The sequence below is a fragment of the Globicephala melas genome, chromosome 20 (assembly GCF_963455315.2).
Source record: "Globicephala melas chromosome 20, mGloMel1.2, whole genome shotgun sequence".
NCBI lineage: Eukaryota > Metazoa > Chordata > Mammalia > Artiodactyla > Delphinidae > Globicephala > Globicephala melas.
In genome coordinates, this window is record NC_083333.1 from 9,911,348 (window position 1) to 9,931,351 (window position 20,004).

Consider the following 20,004-nt stretch of genomic DNA (forward strand, 5'->3'; position numbering starts at 1 on the left):
AGGTTCTCTCTCAACCTGGCCCTGACTGAGCTCTGACCCCGGCTGTGGGCTGACCTTGGCCTCAGGCTGACACCTGACCTTGAGCGCACGGCTGGCCATACCTTTCAGGGGCGACCAGACCTGCGCGATGAGCTACCTCACAGTGCTGCCCCGGGGCATGGAGTGCGTGGTCTTCAGCATCGACGGCTCCTTCGCGGCCAGCGTGTCCATCATGGGAAGCGACCCCAAGGTCCGGCCAGGGGCAGTGGACGTTGTCCGGTGAGTGCACCCTCCCTGCAGGGGATGTGTCCCCCCGGGGCAGGGGCCAGCAGCCCTGGGGGATATGGGCCAGGAGCCGGGAGTCCTGGCTTCACCTCCAGCAGTAATTTACTGAGGCCCTTGAGAATCTCGGATGCCCTCCCTCCCTCCCTATCTTCCTCCCTCTGTTTATTCTAACACTGTCTGAGCATTCTGTGCAGTGAATCAGGCCTGGTCTCTTGCATTCAGATCCCAGTCAGGATAAAATTGGTGTGTTCTGATTACCGGTTGCCGTGGAGCAAATGCTCCGTACTTAGCAACTGAAGATCGTACTTTATTATTCTATCACATCATTGACTGGCTTCTGCTGGGAGTTTCTCCAGCAATGGCAGTCAGGTGGCGGTCCAGGCGGGGGGTCATCTGAGGGCTCCACTGGGCTGGAGGTTCAAGATGTTCAGGATGGATGATGAGCTCATGTGTCTTGTTCCTCGGCTGGGGCGCCTCTTTCTCTCTCTCCATGTGGCTGTTCCATGTGACCAGCCAGGTGGTCTCAGACCAGCCAGACTTTGTACCTGGTGGCTGACTTCCACCATGGTGACCGGCCTCCTCTGGTTCCTAGAGACCCAGCTGGAAGCTACAAGTGTTCTTAGGACCCAGCCTCGGAATTCAGTGTCCTTTCCACTACGTTCTATTGGTTATAAGTGAGGCGCAGGATCGAACCAGATTCAAGGGGAAGGGACCACATAAAGGTGTGAATACTGGGACCCGTGGCTCACTGGGAGGCCATCTTTCAAGACTAGCTAACACAGTGCTAATCGAGAGATTGCAGCTATTACAGCTGATTGGAGAAAGCAGAGCAGACTTCCTGGGGCAGGTGACATTTGAGGCAACTCCTGAAGGACGGATATATATATATATATTGCAGTCCATGCCATTGTACAAATATTAGCACATGCAGAAAGACAAAAAGAAGAAAATACAAAACTCTTTTTTTTTTTTTTTTGCGGTATGCGGGCCTCTCACTGTTGTGGCCTCTCCTGTCTCGGAGCACAGGCTCCGGACGCGCAGGCTCAGCGGCCATGGCTCACGGGCCCAGCCGCTCCACGGCATGTGGGATCTTCCCAGACCGGGGCACGAACCCGTGTCCCCTGCATCGGCAGGCGGACTCTCAACCACTGCGCCAGCAGGGAAGCCCACAAAACTGGTTTTGATAGGCCAAGAAGGTGACAGGGAAGAACAGAGCACGTGTGGGGAAGAGGTGGGGCAAGTTTAGGGCCATTGGATGTTGGGGGCCAGATTGGGACAGGGCAGGAGGTGCGGCAGGAAGCACAGCTTCCTAGGGCTATTGTACTGCGGAGAGAGGTGCAAACGGATTTTCCACTAGAAAAGCAAAAGAGGTACCACTTTAGTCTCTCCCTCTCTCCCTCCACTCTTTTCTGAGGCTGGCTCTGGGCCAGGCTCTAGGCTGGGCACTGATGCAGAAAGAGATCCTAGTTAGAGGAAATTCACAGTCCAGTGGAGAAAACAAGTCATGGGCATGAGAAACTGTACTCCAGGACTCCAAGGGATCAGAACACCAAGAGTGGGACCGATCCCGGGTCCTGGGAGTTCTTGGGGACTGGGTCAGGGGACTGCCCTGCACCACCCCAGCAGCAGTGGTTACTCTGGGGAGAGAAAACTAGTCTGGCTCAAGGACTCCTACGAGACTGCTCACCTCAAGATGCCCACTGGCCTTGTGGAAACAGGCCCTGGACCTGCTCATTTCAGGGGTCGACCTCCTCCTTATAAGCCTGCGTCCTTTATTCCCATTATATCTTCTCCAAGCCCCTCCCAAGTCAGTGTCCCCCTCCCACACCTGGGAAGGGGAGGCTGTGGTCCTTCCTCTCTGGGGGGCAGTCCATCTGGTGCTCTCATCTCTTCACATGGGCTCCTGGGGCCGCTGCGGTGCTCTCCAAACCTTGCTAAGCATCAGAAGCTGCTTTCTATAATCACAGATCACTGGGTACCCCGTCAGAATTAACCAGAACTCTGGAGGTGACACCTGAGCCTGTGCATTCTTACAAAACCTCCCCAAATCTCTCAGAGCATCTTCCAGGTTTGGAAACCCCCAATCTATGGTGGCCAGTCAGTGGCTAGCGCCACAAAAGCCTGCAATCAGGCCTGGGCTCATCTGACATCTTACAGACAGGATTCCATGTCAGCGGAGAGCACTTGCCCACTGTGAGAGCACAGAGAAGAGAGAGGCAGATCCTGCTTGGAAAGCAGGGAAGGCTTCCTGGAGGAGGTGGCCTTGAAAGACGGGGGGATGGGAACATAAGGAGATGGAGCACAAAGCCTCTCTAGGGCAGGGGTCTGCAGCAGAAGAGCACAGGGCTTGTCTGGGGCAGCAAAGCAGCTCCGTGTGGCTGGGGAGCTGCCATGCTCAAGGGCAGAGTGTGGGGGACCACCAGTGCAGGGGGGCCTTGCGACCTCAGGGCACCGGGGAGCCAGGAATGGCTTTAGGCAAAGGAGTAGTGGGGTTAGATGTGCAATTTACAGAAATCACCATGGAAACAGTACCAAGGATAACAGTAAACTCACTGCCAGGCTTGTTTGGGATGAATGTATTTCATCCTTCAGAAAACCCTAGGAGGTAATTGTTGTTATTAGCCCCATTTTACAGAAGGGGAAACTGAAATCCTGGGGGCGTTAAGTAACCTGCTCGAAGTTGCACGGCCCAGGTTGGATTGCAATTGGGGGCACTGGAGGGAAAGGGGCCTCCCAGGAGGGTTTTGTAGTGGCCCAGGAGAGCGATGGGTCCTGAGCTAAGGCTAAGAAATGGAGTTAAACTGAGAGGATGGAGTGAAGATCCTGCCGGGTAGAATCAAAGGCTCCTTGATTGGAGGAGGAAGGACGGGAGACCGAAGGAAAGGGAGGGATCAAAGGCGCTTCTCTCTGGCTCCAGAAGCTTGAGTGATGGTGGTGCATCACAGAGAAGGGGACCCAAGCAGAGGGGCTGGGAGTGGGGGGATCATTTGTGCTGTGGGCATGTGGTTGGTGCCTGTGGGCCATCCGGGGGAGATGGCCAGGACTCACGGGGCTCAACTGGGGGTGCGGACTTCAGGGTGCCCCCTTGTTTTCCCCTAGTGCTCCTGGGAACAGCCCCTCCGGCTTCTCGGGGCAGGGGGAAGTGGGGAGTGGGGCGGGCTGCCGGGCAGGGGGTGGCCCACGCAGGGCGGGGCTGGACCCTGCAATGCCGTCTCGCCAGGCACTGGCAGGACCTGGGCTACATGATCCTCTACATCACGGGGCGGCCGGACATGCAGAAGCAGCGGGTGGTGTCGTGGCTGTCCCAGCACAACTTCCCACAGGGCATGATCTTCTTCTCGGACGGGCTGGTGCACGACCCGCTGCGGCAGAAGGCCATCTTCCTGCGCAACCTCATGCAGGAGGTGAGTGTCCCGGCTGGGCAGGGCTTCCTCCCCCGCCCTCCCCATCACCCCTCCCCTCCTCCCTCAACCCGGGGTGGGAGGGCCTCCTCCTTTACCCCACATCCTCCGATTGTCCAAGCGGATGCCCAGTTTGCAAAGCACATTCACGTGCACCTCATGGGTCCTTTTACTGCCCAGCGAGGTGTGTCTTATTATCCCTACAGGCAAGTGAGAAAGGTGAGGCTTAGGGATGTGCCCAGGATCTCAGAGTCACCCTTTCATCCTTTATCTTCTGACCCGAAAGCCTAAACTCTTGTCTCTGCATCTGGTTACACCTTCAGCAGACACTGAAGTGCCTAGTGTGTTCCCTCCCCTGTCCTGGGCGTTGGGGATGCACAGAGGCAAACAGAACTCGGGATGTCCTAGAGCTGTGATTTTCACTGCGTGCCCCGTGGCACAGGGTTCCCCGGGACCTCATTAGACATGCAGAGTCTCTGGCCCCCCTTGGAGACCTACTGAATCTGAATCTCTGGGAAGGGGGCCCAGCAATCTGTATTTTAACAAGCCCACCAGGGGATTCTGATGCTTACAAAATTTTGAGAACTGCCGATCTAGAGCCGGGGTTGACAAATCATGGCCCAGGGGCTGAATCCGGCCCATGGTTTTTATATGACTTGTGAGCTAAGAATGGTTTTAATTCTCTTACATGGTTGGGGGAAAAAAATCAAAAGAAGAATAAGGTTTCATGACATGTGAAAATTATATGAAACTCACATTTCCATGTCCATAAACAAAGTATTACTGGAACACAGCCGTGCTCATTTGCTTACGGGCTGTTCATGGCTGCTTTTCAGCTACAATGGAATAGTTGAGTAGTTGCAACAGAGTGCAAAGCCTAAAATATTTAGTATCTGGTCTTTCACCAAAAGAGTCTGCCAATCCCTGATCTACAGGAAGAAAAACATGGAAATTGACAGTTAACCGGTGGGTGACTAGAAAAGACCCTTTGGGAAAACAGAGGAGAAAGGACCTAGCTTTGTCTGGAGAGGCCAGGGAAGGCTTCTAGGTGGTGGCAACTTCTGAGCTGAGTCTTGAAGCATGAGTATGAGTTTGTCCTGTGACCAGAGAAACAGCATGTGCAAAGGCACTGAGGTAGGAAAGAGCCTGGGATGTTCTCAGAGCTGCAGGTATTCAGGATGGGGGTATGTGCTGGATCCGATTCAGGTCCAGTGGGAGCTGAGGTCCCAGAAGTGATCAGGGGCCTGGGCTGGGCAGGCCGTGAAAACCTTAGAAACTGGGCAAGACCGTGAACTCTCTGCTGAGGGTAATGGTGAGCCATGGAAAAGCTTCAGGCAGGGGAGTGGCAGTGTCTAATTTGGGTAGAAAGATCGTTTTGGCAGCTGTATGGAGAACAGATTGGCGGGAGAAACGAGGGGCAGGGAGGCCAGTTGGGAGGCTGTTGCCCAAGTAAGAGACAGAAGACCAGAATCCAGGTGGTAGTCGTGGAATGGAGAGAAAGGCACGGACAGGCAGGAGAACCAGAGGGCAGAATTGGCAGGACAGAACTGGCCTCCAGTCCTGGCCCTGGATTGTGTCAACTTGGCACTCAATTTCCTGTCCACAGAGGAGCACTTTGCCCCACTGTTCGTAACCTACGGGTCATGTTCCTCACGTGGGGTCAGCAAATGGTGGGGCTGTGATTCACAGGTGGAGCCCATATCAGGCTTTCGTTGCAGAGGGTGGGGCGGGAGGGGAGGCCACTGCAGGGGGTGGTTCCTGATGCAGGGTGGTCCCATGACTTGGAGTCTATCAGTGTGCAGATAAAGGGTCCCCCAGCAGTGCTCCCTGGGGGGACATCTAGGAGTCCTCTGTGGGGATGCGCTGGGCCCCCTCTCCCTCCATCAGCTGCCCTGTGTTTCAGTGCTTCATCAAAATCAGTGCGGCCTACGGCTCCACGAAGGACATCTCCGTCTACAGTGTGCTAGGCCTGCCACCCTCCCAGATCTTCATTGTGGGCCGGCCCACCAAGAAGTATCAAACCCAGTGCCAGGTGGGTAGAGGTGGGGCTGGGGGTTGGGGGGTGAGGGGGGTGGAACCAACAAAAGGGGAGAGGGGAGGAGGAGGTTTATTCCATTGTTTGCTCTTCAGTCATTTGTTCTTTCCTTCCTTCCTTCCTTCCTTCTTTCCTTCCTTCCTTCCACAAACACGACTGGGTGCCTGCTTTGGGCCAGGCCCTGCGCTGGGTACAGGGGAGATCCACGGTGGAATCGGATGTCATGTCATCCAGTCTAGTGGGGGAGATGGAAAAATTAGCAGACAATGACAGTGCAGTGTGGCAGGAGCCATAATGAATGACAGGGAGCACAGAGAACTGTGGGGTCCCAGAGAGGAGCAGCTAAGCCAGACTCAGGGACAAGGTTGTTTTCTGGGAGTTTGAAGGAATTATCCAGGAAGGGCCTGAGGTTGGAGGAGCCTTTGTGACAGAGGCAGCAGCAAAAGCCACGGTCAGGAGACGGCAGAGCACATGTGTATTATGGGAACTGCAAGTGACTCAGCTTGTCTGAGTGTGATGTGGGAGGGAAGGGGAGAGGGGGCTGGAGCAGCGGGTCCTGGACGGCCTGTGTGTCTCGCCAAGCTGGGACTCTACGGCTCTGGAGTGAGTTTGTGATGAGTTTGTGATTCAGAGAGGTCCGTCAGGCTGCAGGTGGAAGGCGGATCAGAGGAAGGGGAGAGGGGAGGGAAGCAGTGGCAGAGCAGAGAAGGCCAAGGGCCTGAGAGGCGCTTCTGAGGCAGGATGGATTGGATTTGGTAACGAAGGGATCGGATGCATGAGTCGAGAGAAAGGGCAAGTCAAAGATGACGCCCGGTTTCTGACCTGGGTGACCAGGTAGGTGGTCCCATTACTGGGGTTGAAAAGCAGGCGACTGAATGGAAGGCGATGATCTCTTTGGGCCACGTTGAGTGGGAGGTGCCTGAAAGTGACCGGCAGGTGGAGGGGCAGAGATGGTGGGACCTCAGAGTGGGAACCGTTAGAGCAGGGCTTCTCAACTCTAAGGTGCGCACAGGTCACCTGGAGACCTCGTTTAAATGCAGATTCCTAGGCCTGGGCTGGGGCCTGACATCCTGCCCGTCAAGGGTCCAGGTCGTGCTGCTGCGGCTGTGATCCACGGCCCACACTTTGAGTAGCAAAGGCTCTGAGGACCTAGGGAGAGAGATGGGCAGGAAGGGCAGCTGCGGGGGCCAGAAAATAACGAGGTTCCATGCAGCAGAAGCTGGAGGAGGGGAGAGAGAGACTTACCTTTGGGGGATTTTAGTGAAAGTGACAAGGATGGGAGCTTCACCCCATCAGGAATCCAGGGAACTCTGGCGTGACCCGGGGGTACAGACAGAAGCGCTCAGTTGCCCAAAGCCGGGCAGGGAGCATTAACCGGTCATGAGCTCCCCAGGTCCTGGAGCAGCTGGGTGTTCCGGGGAGAGGGCGATGTTGGGGTGTGGGGAAGGGCAGGACGACGGCCCGCCTGCCCCTCTGGCCTGACGCCTGTCCCCTCCGCAGTTCCTGAGCGAGGGCTACGCCGCGCACTTGGCCGCGCTGGAGGCCGGCCACCGCTCGCGCCCCAAGAAGAACAGCTCGCGTATGATCCTGCGCAAGGGCAGCTTCGGCCTCCACGCGCAGCCCGAGTTCCTGCGGAAGCGCAACCACCTGCGCCGGACCATGTCTGTGCAGCAGCCCGACCCGCCCGCCAACCCCAAGCCCGAGCGGGCCCAGAGCCAGCCCGAGTCCGACAAGGACCACGAGCGGCCCCTGCCCGCGCTCAGCTGGGCGCGCGGGCCCCCCAAGTTCGAGTCGGTGCCCTGAGGGCCAGGCTGCGCGCAGAGCAGGGGGGCCCCAGCGGGCTGCCTTCTCCCCGGCAGACACAGGCCTTTTCCTGCTTTTTCCCTCCCGTGTCTGTCCAGCAGTGTCCGACCAGCGAGGGGGGCAGGACCCTGCCTGGCCTCGGGGGGCTCCCTGGGCTGCGAAGGGGTGAGATCCAGGGGTCTCAGTGCGGTCGCTGCTGCCCCATCATGCCTGTAGCGCAAGCCCCAGCTAGGGTGGATGTTTGTGTAATCCTGGGGGCAGGCCTGCCTGGAGCCGGAGGGTTTGACAAAGTCGACCATCTTCCTGAGTTCCTGAGGCTTCCACAGTGATGCTAAGCAGGCCCTAACGGGAGCAGCCCCCAGACCAGGGACCAAATGCCGCTGGCAGGTACAGCTTCCTGGCTGCCTGCTGGAGGGTCGAGTGGCATTTGTGCCTGCCCTCCGTGTGGCGTCCCGGGTCACCATCTTGGGCCTGGCTCTCCTGTGGCAAAGTGGCCACGTTCTGGGAGCGAGAGGATGTCCCCTGGGCTCATCCTCTGTTTGAGTCGTTTGCCCACGGCCCTTGGGGGGCGGGGTCTGGTGCTGACGGTCTGTCCTCCTGCAGCTGTCCATTGTCCCCTTTCTTGTCTCCTCACCTTTCTCCCGTGGCCCTTGAGGACAGTTATGCCTCTTCCCGGAGTCCTGCCTGGTGCCCTCCCCTGTGAGGCTGTGGCCCCGGTTCTGGCCTAGCCGGGCTGGCTGTGAGCCTTGAGCCTGTTGCTTGCCCTCTCTGGGCCCTGCCTTCCTTCTGTAACTGGAGGGGTCTCCCGAGCTGAGATTGGTGGGAGTTTTTGACTCCTAGGTTGTCCTGCACTTCTGCCTTCTGAGGCTTTTCAGGCCTAAGAGCCCCTCAGAGCCCCTCAGAGTGCCCAGTGATCTATACCTTCCTTGCAGACTAAGAGAGGGGCTGGGGCAGGGGGTGGGCAGGAGGGAGCCACCGTTGCCCCACCACTTCAAAGGAAGCCCCTCTGGGGGGTCGCTGGGAAGGGGTCCCTGCTCCATAGAGAGGTTTGCTTTGCACTGAGGTCCAAACCTGGTGTCCCAGGGACAGAGACATTCCCCAAAGGGCACTGGTCGGGCTCCCCCTCCCCAGCTCTGCTCAGAGTGATTTCTCCCTTTGGCTCCTGGAAGGCGTAACAGCTGAGGTCCCAGAGCTGCGGGGGTTCATGTAATTTTGGCTCAAACTGTTGTGTTCTTTTCCCTTCCCCCTGCCACTCAGCTTGGTTTGGTGCCCGTAACCTCCTCTTGGGTCATCCCCTGAGGTTGGCAGGGCTTGGCTCTCCTGGGGCCCCTCAGATTCTGCCCAGGCCTTCCTCCTGCTGAGCCCCTGGCCCAGGCGTTGGTCTCCTGCACTTCCCCTGCTCCCTGGCCCAGACCCACACCTGCTGTGTTGGGCTACCCGGGCTGCCTCTGAGCCCTTCGGGCCGTCACTGAGGCTGATCCAGCTCTTGCAGCCGAGGCTCTGGGTCACGGGCCAGGCTGCCCAGGCCCAGATGTCTGTATACCCAGCAGGCACCTGTGTCAGCTCAGTGTCGCTTCTGCTGTCTACCTCTTGCAGGTCCCATGTGGCCAGTGTCCTCCCCAGTGGCGGCTGCTGGTGGGGGCTGCTGGCACTGCTGTTGTGAATCACCCGGTAAACTGGACGCGCCGCTGGGGCTGGACGGCTCCGGGCTCCCAGCCCCCACCCCTGCTCTCCACTGGAACTCTGTCTTCTCCAGCCTGCCAGCTCCCATTCCACTTCCAGCGCCGCCTCTGCGCCCAGGCCCAGAGCTGCTGGCAAGTCTGCTGGGGAGGGGTGATCACTCCCAGCTTCCTCTCTGGTCCTGCCTCCTGGCGGTTCGCAGCGGGCCCATCCCGCCTTTAACATTTCATCCTTCTTGGCTGTCCATCGAGCAGCAGCTCGTCAACTCCAGTCCTTCCCCTCCTTTCCAAAGCAGACGCTGCGTTACACTCGGGCGGAGTTGGTCTGCTTCTCTGAAATTCCATCTCCTTTTTGCAGAAGCCACTGATGTGTGGCTCTCAAGTGATGAAATAATTAGCGTGAGATACTTCTCCCCCAGTTAGAGTCCCTCTGCCCTTTTTTCTGAGAACCCCAGGCTGGGAGCAAGAGAGAGCAGGGACCCTGAGGAGTTTGGAGTCTGCGGGAGCAGGGTTCTGTGCTTGTGGGGATCGGAGCCGGGACGTGGGCCCCAGCAGTAGGGCCCGCACCCCTTCCCTTCTGGAGCTCCGGTTTGGGGCTCTGACAAAGTGCACCTCAGATGCTGAAGGTGTACAGTGAGATGTGGTGAACACAGCGTTCTGGGAGCTTCGGTGGGTGTGTGTGAATGTGTGTACTTGGAGCCCTGTATAGTGATCAGATTCGACTTGTTTCAGTAGTGCTTTCACAGCAACTCTGTAACCAACGTGCACTTTCTCTGCTAGTGGTTTGTTTGATCTTGTCCTTCCAGTTAAGTTGGAGAAAAACAAAGAAGCAACTTGTGTCGTTCTCCGGAGGGGGTGCCACTGCCTCTCCTGGAGTACTTCTGTGACCCCCAGTCTGGCTGTTTTCTAGAGAATCCTTCCAGCTCCGTGTGCCTGCTCCCCAGGAGCTGGAAAACATCTTCCCGCCTGACCAAAGCTCCTTGTTCCTTGCGTGGCATGTTTGTTCTTCCTAGTTTGGGGTGGGGGGGCGGCTGTCCCGACAGAGGGCCTGCCTGCAGCCTCCCCTGCCTTCGCCCTGTTGGGGGTTCAGGGTGCATCTGTAGCCAGGGCCTGCTCTTCCGGCCTCGGCAACTCCTCTCTTAGGCTCCGCAACAGATACATTAAAAAAAAAAAAAAGTAAGACTCTTCCATGCATTTGGATAAAGGGCCCTCCAGTCTGGGTGCTGGGCCACAGAAAACCAACGTATTTGGACCCCAGGATTCCAGACATTACTGGGGTGGGGTGGGGTGGGCTCCCTGAAAGAGGGGAAGCTGGAACTCATGGGTTTTAAACCGTACTTTGACGGCTTTGGAGCTCAGACCCGCGCCCTGGAAGTGCCCTGCCGACAAAACGGGGCGCCGATTGTTAAATGAAAGGCGGACCCCGAGGCAGGTGGGAATGGGTCCCGAGGTGGCGCCGGATTTGTGGGGGACACTCGCCCACCCAGCCCAGGTGCAGCCCTGCCCGGGAGAGGCGCCCTGCCTGCGGAGCCTCAGCTTGACCCCGCCTTAAATAACCAACGTTCCTGCCGAATCCCCGGGGGTTTGGGTGCCCAGTGCTCTGGAAACCTATTCTCTTTGGCTCAGCCAGAAGAAACCTCCCCTCCCCCGCCCCCCCCCCCCCCCCAAGTAGGGTTAAGTCCAAGCAGCGAGGCCTGGCCTGGGTCCTTGTCTCCTTGCTGAGAAATCAACAGGGTGGATGGGAAAAAAAGAATCAGGAATTTGACCGCCACCCTCACGGGCACAAGGAGAGGCAGGTGACACCAGGAGGGGTGGGACGGTAGGGTGGCTTGCTCGTCGGGACTCCCACCCCCAGACCCCGCTGTCCTTTTCTATTTGTCTCCTCGGCGGTGGCAGCCGGTCTGACCTTGTCCGTCTGACTGTTCCTAAGTATGTAACTCTCAGTATTATTTGTGGTGGACGGTTCTGTGGTGAAAAAGGTTTAATCTATTTCTCATGGCTGCCTTGTACAAAATCCGTTAGAAAAGAAAATGTAAAATACCAGATTTCTAACAAGACAAAAACAGCATTACAGAGTTAAAAGATTTCTACAACTGGTCTTGATTTTGATGTGAGCTGGTTTTTAACTCTCAAATGTTGTCACTTAAATAAAAACCTTATTTGCCTTTAAAACGTGCTTTGCTCTGAACTAAGCCGAGAGACCCTTCCCGTTGCTCACGTTCCGCCTGAGCTGGGGGCAGGCTGGCTTGGAGTCGGGGTGGAGGAGGGCGACAAAGCCGGGCCCTAGACCACAGACCTGTTGCTCAGAGCGGCGCAGGGGGTAGGGTGACAACGAAGAGATGTCAGATACAGAGAGTCTTTATTACGAAAAAGCAGTGTTGTCTAGGAAACTCCTACACTGGTTTCTTTCGAATAAAATGACAAAGCAGATTTCTTAAATAATTTACAAAGGGCAGAGATTGCTATTGAACAGGGCTACCTCTCCCTGTACTCCCGCGGTGGGTGCCCTGTGCTGAGAATGTAAGTAGGTGTCTGTGGACTCAGGGTCTTGGGGCCTGGAACTCTCTCCCATCCCTTCTTCCGGGGCTCTGCTGTGGGCAACAGGGCTAGAATCTGGGTTCCCAAGAGCCCCTGCGCTGGTGACACAGGAGATGACTCTTTGCAGACCCTACTCCTGGGTACGCAGCTCAGAGCTCTCAGATATTACCTTGTGCTTGCCCTGCACTTTACAAGTGAAGCAACTGTAAAGCTCACGTGTGGGATGAGTTTCTAAGCCCCAAAGGGGAGTAGAATGAGCAGTCCCCCCGCCTCTCCGAGGGCTCCCCGAGTCACTCGCAGACTGCGGCAAGTGGTCACTGGCGGGCGGGGAAGTGGCTGGAGCAGAAGGGCAGAGACCCCCGAGCAGCCTCCACCTGGGCCCTTGTTAGTCCGGTCCCTGTTTGCCGCGGCCCAGGGGCACTGCCAGCTCCTGGGTCCTCCAGGAACTCCTGGGAGGCGCGGACCCTGGGTGTGAGGGCATGGTGGTCAGCTATGGCTTGCTTCCTGCAAGACAGAGCTCCCTTCATGCCCCTCACAGTGCTGAAGCCAGGGGAGGCGGGGACACCATAGACTGCCCCCCCGAAATGAGGTGCTAGAAGGTGGCTGCGGCTCCCTGGGGCCCCGGTATGCTCTGCTCCATCAGTGATGGGCCCAGTGAGGTCAGGAGCTCCGGCTCCGAGCAGCTCAGAAGACTCGCACCTTCCTGCTCTGTGGGGCCCATCGGCTCTGTGGCTTTTTCCAGAAAAGACTCAGTTCTTTAACATACCTCCAAGTATGTCTGCGGGCTCGTGCAAGAGGAGGAGGTGGGGGAGGGGGAAGACACAGGGAAAGATGCTTAGGAGGAGGGCATTACCTGAAGGATGCTGTCCTCAGTCATGAATGAGAGAAACAGTCATGTCGCCACTAGAGGTGGGAAAGCAGGAGGGACAGATGCCGCTGGGTGCCGCAGGCTTTGAGGGACCCTCCCCGCCTGAGCTAGACAAGAGCAGACCTGGCAACGTGGCGGGGACGTGGCCCACTCAGCAAGTAGTCAGAGCCGGCAGGGCCCCGCCTCAGAGGCCGTCACGGCCACGTACAAACGGCCCCCAGTTAGGGCAGCTCCAGGCCCAGGCCCTGCCCCCGGGGCGCTGTCCTAAGCAGACAGACCAGGCATTGCACAGCAGCCAGGATGCTTTTCCCAGCTCTGTGGGCGGGCAGGGCCCAGAGGAGCCATGGGGCGTGGCAGAGGAAGGGCGGGTTTTTCAGGAACCAGGGACCCGGCCACATGTGATGGACAAATGTGGGGAACCAAGGCCCAGGGGGCCACATACATGCAGGGTATGTCCTTAACCACCACCCCAATCTAGGTCTTTCATCAAGGAGGAGACCGAGGCATGTTGCAGAGGAGACAGAGGCTCAGATAGGGAGAGGGACGACCAGGGTCACACAGCAGGGCAGAGCCAGAGCCCGCCTAAAAAAAAGTGGCTGCTCAAGGCGGACCCTCCCGGCCACGGCCCTCTGAAGCACGGTATGCCAGCTTACCTCTCCTCGGCTATGAGGGCCTCATCCAGCTCTTGGGACAGCTTCTGGAGATGCTGGATGCCTGCCCCCACGGGCTCTAGGTCACTGTCAGACTCGCTGAACGGAAGGAAGAGCCACACATATCAGTCATTAGTTGGAAACCTGTGACAGGAGCCCTTCCCATCCAGCACCGGGCCTGGTGTATGGGCCCAGATGACCCACACGGCCTGGTAACGTGTCACCGTAGACTCCCATTCCAGGAAGTGACATCAGAGCAGCTTGGAGCAGATGGCACAGAGAAGCTGGATCAAGGCCCACAAGGTCAAGGGCAGGTGATCTTGTAGACAGGTGAGCCTCAGCCCTCCAGATGGCTTCAGAACTTGCTTTTGGGCTCCCCAGGAGGCTTGGGTGACTGTGATACTCCCAGAGTTAAGCTCGCCTCTTCCTTTGGCAGATGGGGAAACTAAGACCCTGAAGGACCTCCCCAGATCCCCCACCAGCAGGGCGCAGAGCTGGGCCAGATCACGGATGTGGCTCCGCTCAGGGTGTCCCTGGCTCCAGGTAGCCCTGGGAGGGGCTCAGCAGCCCCCAGGGCCCAGTTAGTGTTTGCGGGGCAGGCACTACTGCACGTACCTGGGGGAGCAGAGGGGCTCTGCTGAGGAGTAGGGGCTCCGGAAGGCAGCCTCCCTCCTGGACCGCCGCCGAGGGTGGGCATGCGGGCCCATCTGGGTGGAGAGGCGGCGATTCGCCCTCTCCCGGGGGTCCAGGGTTGAGCGGGCAGGGGCGGCCACTGATAGCCGGGTGCTCCTGTGGCTCGGGCTGCGAGCTGGGGGGCCACTGCCCTTCTGTGCCCCCCTCTTCCTCCTCCTGGCTTTCACCTGGGTTTCCACCAGCCACTTGGTGCCACTCTGGCAGGACTCCTGGATTCTCTGTGACAGGCACACGGAAAGGTCAGCACGGACAAGCCAAGAGTGAGCTACCCCAGCGTCCCCAGGCCGTACCCCCAACACTTCGGCCCACCAGCCGGTCCTACAAATCCAGGCAGCTTTTACTCTCAAGGTGAGGGTTGCAGATGAGTCCGTGTGGAATGGGTCCACGGCAAGGACCCAGCTCAGGGCCCCCGGGGATGAGCGCGTGGCCAGCAGCAGAACCACGCTGGCTCATGGAGTCTGCATTTGGTCTAAGTCCAAACCCTCTTTCGGGACAGACTGACCCAGACTCAAAGGGGAGACCCAGAGGAGAGCAGGCCTACCCACAGGATACTGTGAAATAATTTCTCTGCCGGCTTCTGGTCTCCCTCACTCTAATCTACCGTCCACATTGCTGCACAGAGATCCTTCTCAGGGACTGACATTTGGCTCAGAGACTTCTCCTCAGAGGGTCCAGAAATGCTTCCCTCTCCCAAACCTTCAGATTCCCACTCAGCAAGGAGATGCCCTGCCCACCCCCAGGTCTGTCCTTGGAGGCCTGTCCACTCTCACAGCTCCTGTCCTTCCTAGGTGACACCTCCCCACACCTCCAGCTCTAGGTTTGGAGACACAGCCACTTGGGAGGCCCACGGACCCGTCAGCCCCAGCACACGTGGCCTCTTCCTGCCCACACCTCTCATCTGATACCAAATCCTCTCAAAGCTATCTTCTGAGCAGTTCTTGAAGTTGCTCACTCCTCTGCAAGGCCAGACCCCCAGACCCCCTCAGAGGCGAATCTTCTTCTAACCCCCTTTTCATCAAGTAGCTAAAAGAACAAGTTCTAATATGCTAATCGGACCCAATTCCCACCATGTTGCAAATTCTTCCCACTGGTTCCCAGGGCTCCCAGTCGCCCTTGGGAGCATCTAAACATGTTCGGCGCACCGAGCCCCTCTCACGTCCCACGCTGCGCTCTGTCCTCCGGCCATACATAGACTAAGTTCCTGCCAGTTCTCTTCAGCATCTTGCCCTCCCTCAGCCCTGGGTCTGGACTATTTCACCTGCCTTGTACACTCCTCATACTTCCCCCTTTTCCTGGGCGAATTCCACGGAATCACCTCCTCCGGGAAGCCTTCACTGACTAAGCTTCTTTTTGGTGTTCCCCCACCATTAGCCCCTTGAATGCAATTTCCTATCACAATACAGCTCTATCATCTTGTCTTATGAGGCTCTGTTTCCTCACAACACTGCTTTCATTCACTCATTCAGCTATCTGTTGAGCACCTGCTACGTGCCAGCAATTATTCGGAGTGCTGGGGACACAGCAATGAACAAATCAAAGGCCCTGTCTTCACAGAGTCTATATTCTTGGGGGCTCCTCGGGGGCAGCTATTATCCAGCATCAAGAAGGCCCTCCACACCTGGACATGTTCGATATTACCTGGGACACGGCACCCAAGGCGTTCTTAGCTGAGCGAGCTGCAGCCTGGAGGCCCTGCTGTCCTGGCTGTGGGGTTTCCAGGGGCTTCCAGGAGGGGCCCGCCCTGAGGTTGAGGCTGACTGCTCTCAGGGGCAGCCTCCTTTGGAACTGTCTGCACAGGGAATCCAGGGCCCCGCTGGAGGTGTCTGGGTGGCCAACTGCAGGCTGTAGGGCCTCGCTCTCCTCCAGCTGCCCCTGGTTCTGTAGGGACCTCCGACGCATGGAGGCCCCCACGGCCGGCCACCGAGAAGCCATCTGCCCTGCCGAGAGTCTGTTCTGCCCAGCAGACCCTGGAGAGGAGATCAAAGGGAGGTCAGCAAGGCATCCCCCCACTGTCCCATTCCCAGGCTTCAAAGACACCCTGAGTACCGGGGGAAGAGATGCGATGGGGGCCCGTGGGGTGGGGCACTTGGAAACTGTCGGTGCAGGAAGGAGGATGCTTCCTGGAAGAGGGGTCAGCGAGGACCAGAAGAGGGTAGAGGCTGAACAAGGCCGGTCAGCAATGTGTCCCGTGCTTCAAGTGTCTGAAACAAGCTGTCTTTTCATCCCAGCCTCTTTTCCGTTATCTGCCTCAGGCGGAGAGGGAGGCAGTCAGGACTGGCTGGCCGTCACCGAGCCTCAGCACTTGGTCCAGGGCAGGACCAGCGGCTCTTTCACGGGTTCGCCCTGACCCAACGCGCTCTGGCGGGCTGACCAGACACCCCAATGTCCATCCGGCTATACCCAGAAGCCCCACATGTGTCCGTCCTAACGGGAGGTCCCCCCTCTCGTCCCTTCTTAACAGAGGCCCTACCACGCCCCGGCCCGCACTCACCCAACAGCGCCCAACGCTCACCAGACGCCGAGCACAGCTGCTCTTCACCCATCCAGCGGATTTGAAACACCGCGCGGATCCGCCCCCTGGCCCTGTCCTCACAGCTGATTGGCTCCGTCCCTGCCTCGCTGCCTCGTCGGGGATCCGATTGGCCCCTGCGCCCGCGGCTGTGAATCTTGCTCTCGGATTGGCCCTGCCGTCCCCATTCATGCCTCTGTATGTCTGGCGGGCCGGGAGCTGCGCGTTGAGGCCTCTTTGTATTCTCGGGTCCCGTCCGCTCAGCCTGCGGCATCCTTCCCCCGCGCCGGCTCAGCCCCGGCGCCACCTCCTGAAGCTCGGCCCCCGGTCGCTGGGCTCCCTCCTTAACTACAAAGTGTTCTGGCTGGTCTGACCGGGCGGGGCGGAGGCGGGGTCCCGAGCTCCTAGGGGCCCCTCCCATCCTGCTTGGAGGTCTCAGTGGTTTTGTCAGAAAGAGCCTGGGCTGGGGGAGCTCGGAGCCTTGGGTTCCTGTGGAAGTTTTGTTTCAAACTTCCCTCGTGACCCTGTGCCTTCCTGAGACTGACCCTCTGTCCCCCAAACTTGCCACCGCGTTGACCCCCAGGAAAGTCCATCCTGGAAGAGGGGACAGATTGGGTGCACCTCCCCTCCTCCTCCAAGTACGCTCCCCGCCCCCCCCCCCCGCCCCGTCCCCTCTATCCAGCTGAGTGCCTCCCTCCCTCCCTCCCTTTAGCATCCAAACTAAAAAATCCACCATTTAGAAAGCCCCGTCCCCCCTCCACCTCAAGGCAGCACTGGCCATGCTCCCCCTTCCGTTTCCTTGCTGCCGTCCTCACCTAAAACCCCCCACCCCCCCACCCCGAGTTTCGACTGATGGGCACCTTGAAGCTCAGTCCTTAACCCCATTCTTCACCTCTGGGTGATCTCACCCACACCCTTGCGAAGGGACCCTCCCCATGGGAGGAGAACGATTAATACGAGGTACTTACTATACACCAGGTACTGGTGTTGCAAGCACTTTACAGGAGAAACTCATGAGCCCCTCATTGCAGCCAAGGACTAGATGAAGAAACGGAGGTGTAGGGAGGTCAGGTGGGGCCCCAGTTTCCCCCGGTTAGTATGCAGCAAGGATTCAAACTTAGTCCGGGACCAGGGTCCATGAGCCTCACCAGCGCCCCACACTGCATCTCCTCAGCCTGCACCTCTCCCCGGCAGGTGTATCCAACCCTGGTCTCTCCCAGCCCCCCTTCTCCTCCTTCCCCATGTCCCCTCATGTGTCTTTCCAAATACCTACTTGTGTCTTGATAGATTCAGCACTGTGCTAACAATGGTCCACAAAGGTCAACAAAACAGATGCATTCCTTACCTCCAGGAGCTCAGATCTAGTGTGTGGGGAGAAACGGACATGAATAAATTAAATAACCAGTAATCGATTCGTCAAAGAAAATTATGACACCAAAATGATGTCACTTAAAGCTGAGACCTAGAAAATGAGTTCACCAAGCAAAGAATGTGTGTGTTTGTGTGTGTTTGAGTGTGTATGTGGGGAAGTGGGAGGCAGGGGAGGAGCTGTTCTTCTTGCACAAGGAACATCATGTTTGGGGGCCCAGGACCCAGGTGAGACCCCCAGCACACACACATATGTGTAACTAAAACAAAAGTTTCCTGAAACAATACTTGACTATGTGTGAGGTGCTTTCACATATTTTCTATTTCATTAAAAAAAAAAAGTCGCGGTGACAGCTCGCTAAGTTTATGTTACAATGGCTCTCTAAGCGTTGTGAGCTGCGGTTTGAAAAACGCTGCTCGGTGTTGCCTGCTCGACTTCTTCCCCTAGCCGAGTTGTTTCCCAAGCGTCGGAAGTGTGTGTTCCCACACTTCTTGTATGCCTTTTGTTATTATTATTGTATTTAGGGAATTTACTTCGTGTCCTCTACCAATGAAATATGAGGTGGGGGGGGGGGAAGCAGGAGTTATCATTTTTCTGGAAACTAAGTTGAACATGTGGGAAAGACTCAGGGAAGATGACACATGTAGAAACAAATCCTCCCAAATCGGTCGTCGTGCTGCCATTGTCCATCCGTGCCTGTCTACCTGTCGCAGTGCCTGGCTCGTACGTCACGGGCATCTATACGATAGCTTATATGTGTGAAGCCCTTACCGTGTGTCTGCTAAGTGCATTTCCTTTCTTTCATCTTCCTTAATCCTCACAGCAACGCTATGAAGCAGGTACTATTTTTATTCCCATTACAGATGACAAAACTGAGATTCAGACGGGTGAAGTGTCTCGCCCAAGATGGAACAGAGAGCCGGAGCTAGAACTTAAACCCTGAAGGTCTGACTCTGAAACCTGAATTCTTAACCTTAGATTCCACGGCCTCAAGCATCAGGAACGAGGGGCTGAACACACGCTGAGGCCCTCCCTGCTTGAAGCTTTCAGCCCGCCCCCCTCAGCTCTGTGACTGGAAGGGCAGGTGAAGGAGAATGGTCTCCATGGCAACAAGAGGAGGAAGAAACAATTTCTTCTGAATGAGGAGCCTCTCTATTGGCCTCCTGTGGAGGGTGGAGCAAGGTGGTGGGAAGGAAATTGTACGGAGGCCAGCAGGCTCCCAGCGGAGAGGTGGTGGGTACAGGGGCTCCTGGCCCTCCTTGTAAGGAAGAAAAACCAGTCCGTGGTTCCAGGCTGAGGCTTTCTGGGTCCAGCTCCATCCTTGCCTCTGTTGGGGAGGGGGTTGGAGAAGGAGAAGGAGCTCCAGCCCTGCCCTGCCCTGAAGGCTCCCTGTCCAACGGAAAACTTCCACCAGTTACCCTGACCTCATGGAAGTGCCCGTGTGATGGAAGAAGCAGACATTAAACTGTGCAAAATGTCATGAATGTGAGGTGCTAGGGGATGATGAGAGGGTGTAAAAGGAATGGGGGACCCACTGGAGCTGGGGGGTCGGGGCAGGCCTCCCTTAGCATATGATGCTTTAGCTGATGAGTTAGGGAGACAAAGCCGAAGAGGATTTCCAGTAGAGGGATATGCAAAGGCTGATGTTGGGACGCCAGATCTCCATCAAGTTCCAGGAGCAGAGGAAGCCTGAGTGAGATGGAGAGGCCAGGAGCCGGATGGCAAGAGGCAGGGCTTGAAGGACCCCATCAGCCAGGGAAGAGCTTAGAATTTATACTGATGGTGGTGGGAAGCCTTTGTTGAATTTTCAGAGGGGACTGAGGTTATTAGAGTTGCATTTTTATGAAGTCCATTAGGAAGTTATTTTGTGGGCCAAACAGTAGCTGGGGCTCCCTCTAGAGGCTGTGGCCTCAGCACCTCATTTTTCTCAGCAGTGAAACTGAAACTTCCGGCATCAGCTTCAACACCCCCTTCTGCTCGTATCCCTCACCCTCGCCAACCATGGGCCAAATTTATCAGTTCAACCTCTAGGTATTTCTGCAATCCATGTGTACCTTTCTTTCTTTTTTTTTTCGGCCACACCATGTGGCATGCGGGATCTTATATCCCTGACCAGGGATTGAACCCACGTCCCCTACAGTGGGAGCGTGGGGTCCTAACCACTGGACCGCAGGGAAGTCCCCAGGTGTGCCTTT

The 20,004-nt window shown here is 57.2% G+C and overlaps 2 protein-coding genes across 3 annotated transcripts in view; one reads left to right on the plus strand and one right to left on the minus strand.

Annotated features, from left to right (window-relative positions):
• PITPNM3 (PITPNM family member 3) overlaps positions 1 to 11,354 on the plus strand; it is a 92,360-nt gene extending 81,006 nt beyond the window's left edge. For both annotated transcript variants that reach the window (XM_060290167.1, XM_030861662.2), the window contains exons 17-20: positions 109 to 258; positions 3,485 to 3,668; positions 5,569 to 5,697; positions 7,201 to 11,354. In XM_060290167.1, the coding sequence (XP_060146150.1) occupies positions 109 to 258; positions 3,485 to 3,668; positions 5,569 to 5,697; positions 7,201 to 7,503 (766 nt within the window). In that variant the 3' untranslated portion in view covers positions 7,504 to 11,354. The remainder of the gene's footprint in view (positions 1 to 108; positions 259 to 3,484; positions 3,669 to 5,568; positions 5,698 to 7,200) is intronic.
• Positions 11,355 to 12,542: 1,188 nt separating this feature from the next.
• PIMREG (PICALM interacting mitotic regulator) lies at positions 12,543 to 15,878 on the minus strand. The gene is made up of 4 exons (XM_030861667.2): positions 15,570 to 15,878; positions 13,854 to 14,149; positions 13,242 to 13,337; positions 12,543 to 12,623 (listed from the first exon to the last, which is right to left on the minus strand). The coding sequence occupies exons 1-4, from the start codon at positions 15,861 to 15,863 to the stop codon at positions 12,590 to 12,592; spliced, it is 720 nt and encodes a 239-aa protein (XP_030717527.1). The 5' UTR covers positions 15,864 to 15,878; the 3' UTR covers positions 12,543 to 12,589.
• Positions 15,879 to 20,004: the final 4,126 nt, after the last annotated feature.

Bases quoted from the DNA above. Each gene is read 5' to 3' on its own strand.
- PIMREG (XM_030861667.2), bottom strand. From the start codon at position 15,863: ATGGCTTCTCGGTGGCCGGCCGTGGGGGCCTCCATGCGTCGGAGGTCC. The intron at 13,338-13,853 runs GTACGTGCAGTA...CCTTCCGTTCAG, and splicing joins GAGCCCCTCTGCTCCCCCAG to CGAGTCTGACAGTGACCTAG. The intron at 12,624-13,241 runs GTAAGCTGGCAT...TCCCACCTCTAG, and splicing joins GCCCTCATAGCCGAGGAGAG to TGGCGACATGACTGTTTCTC.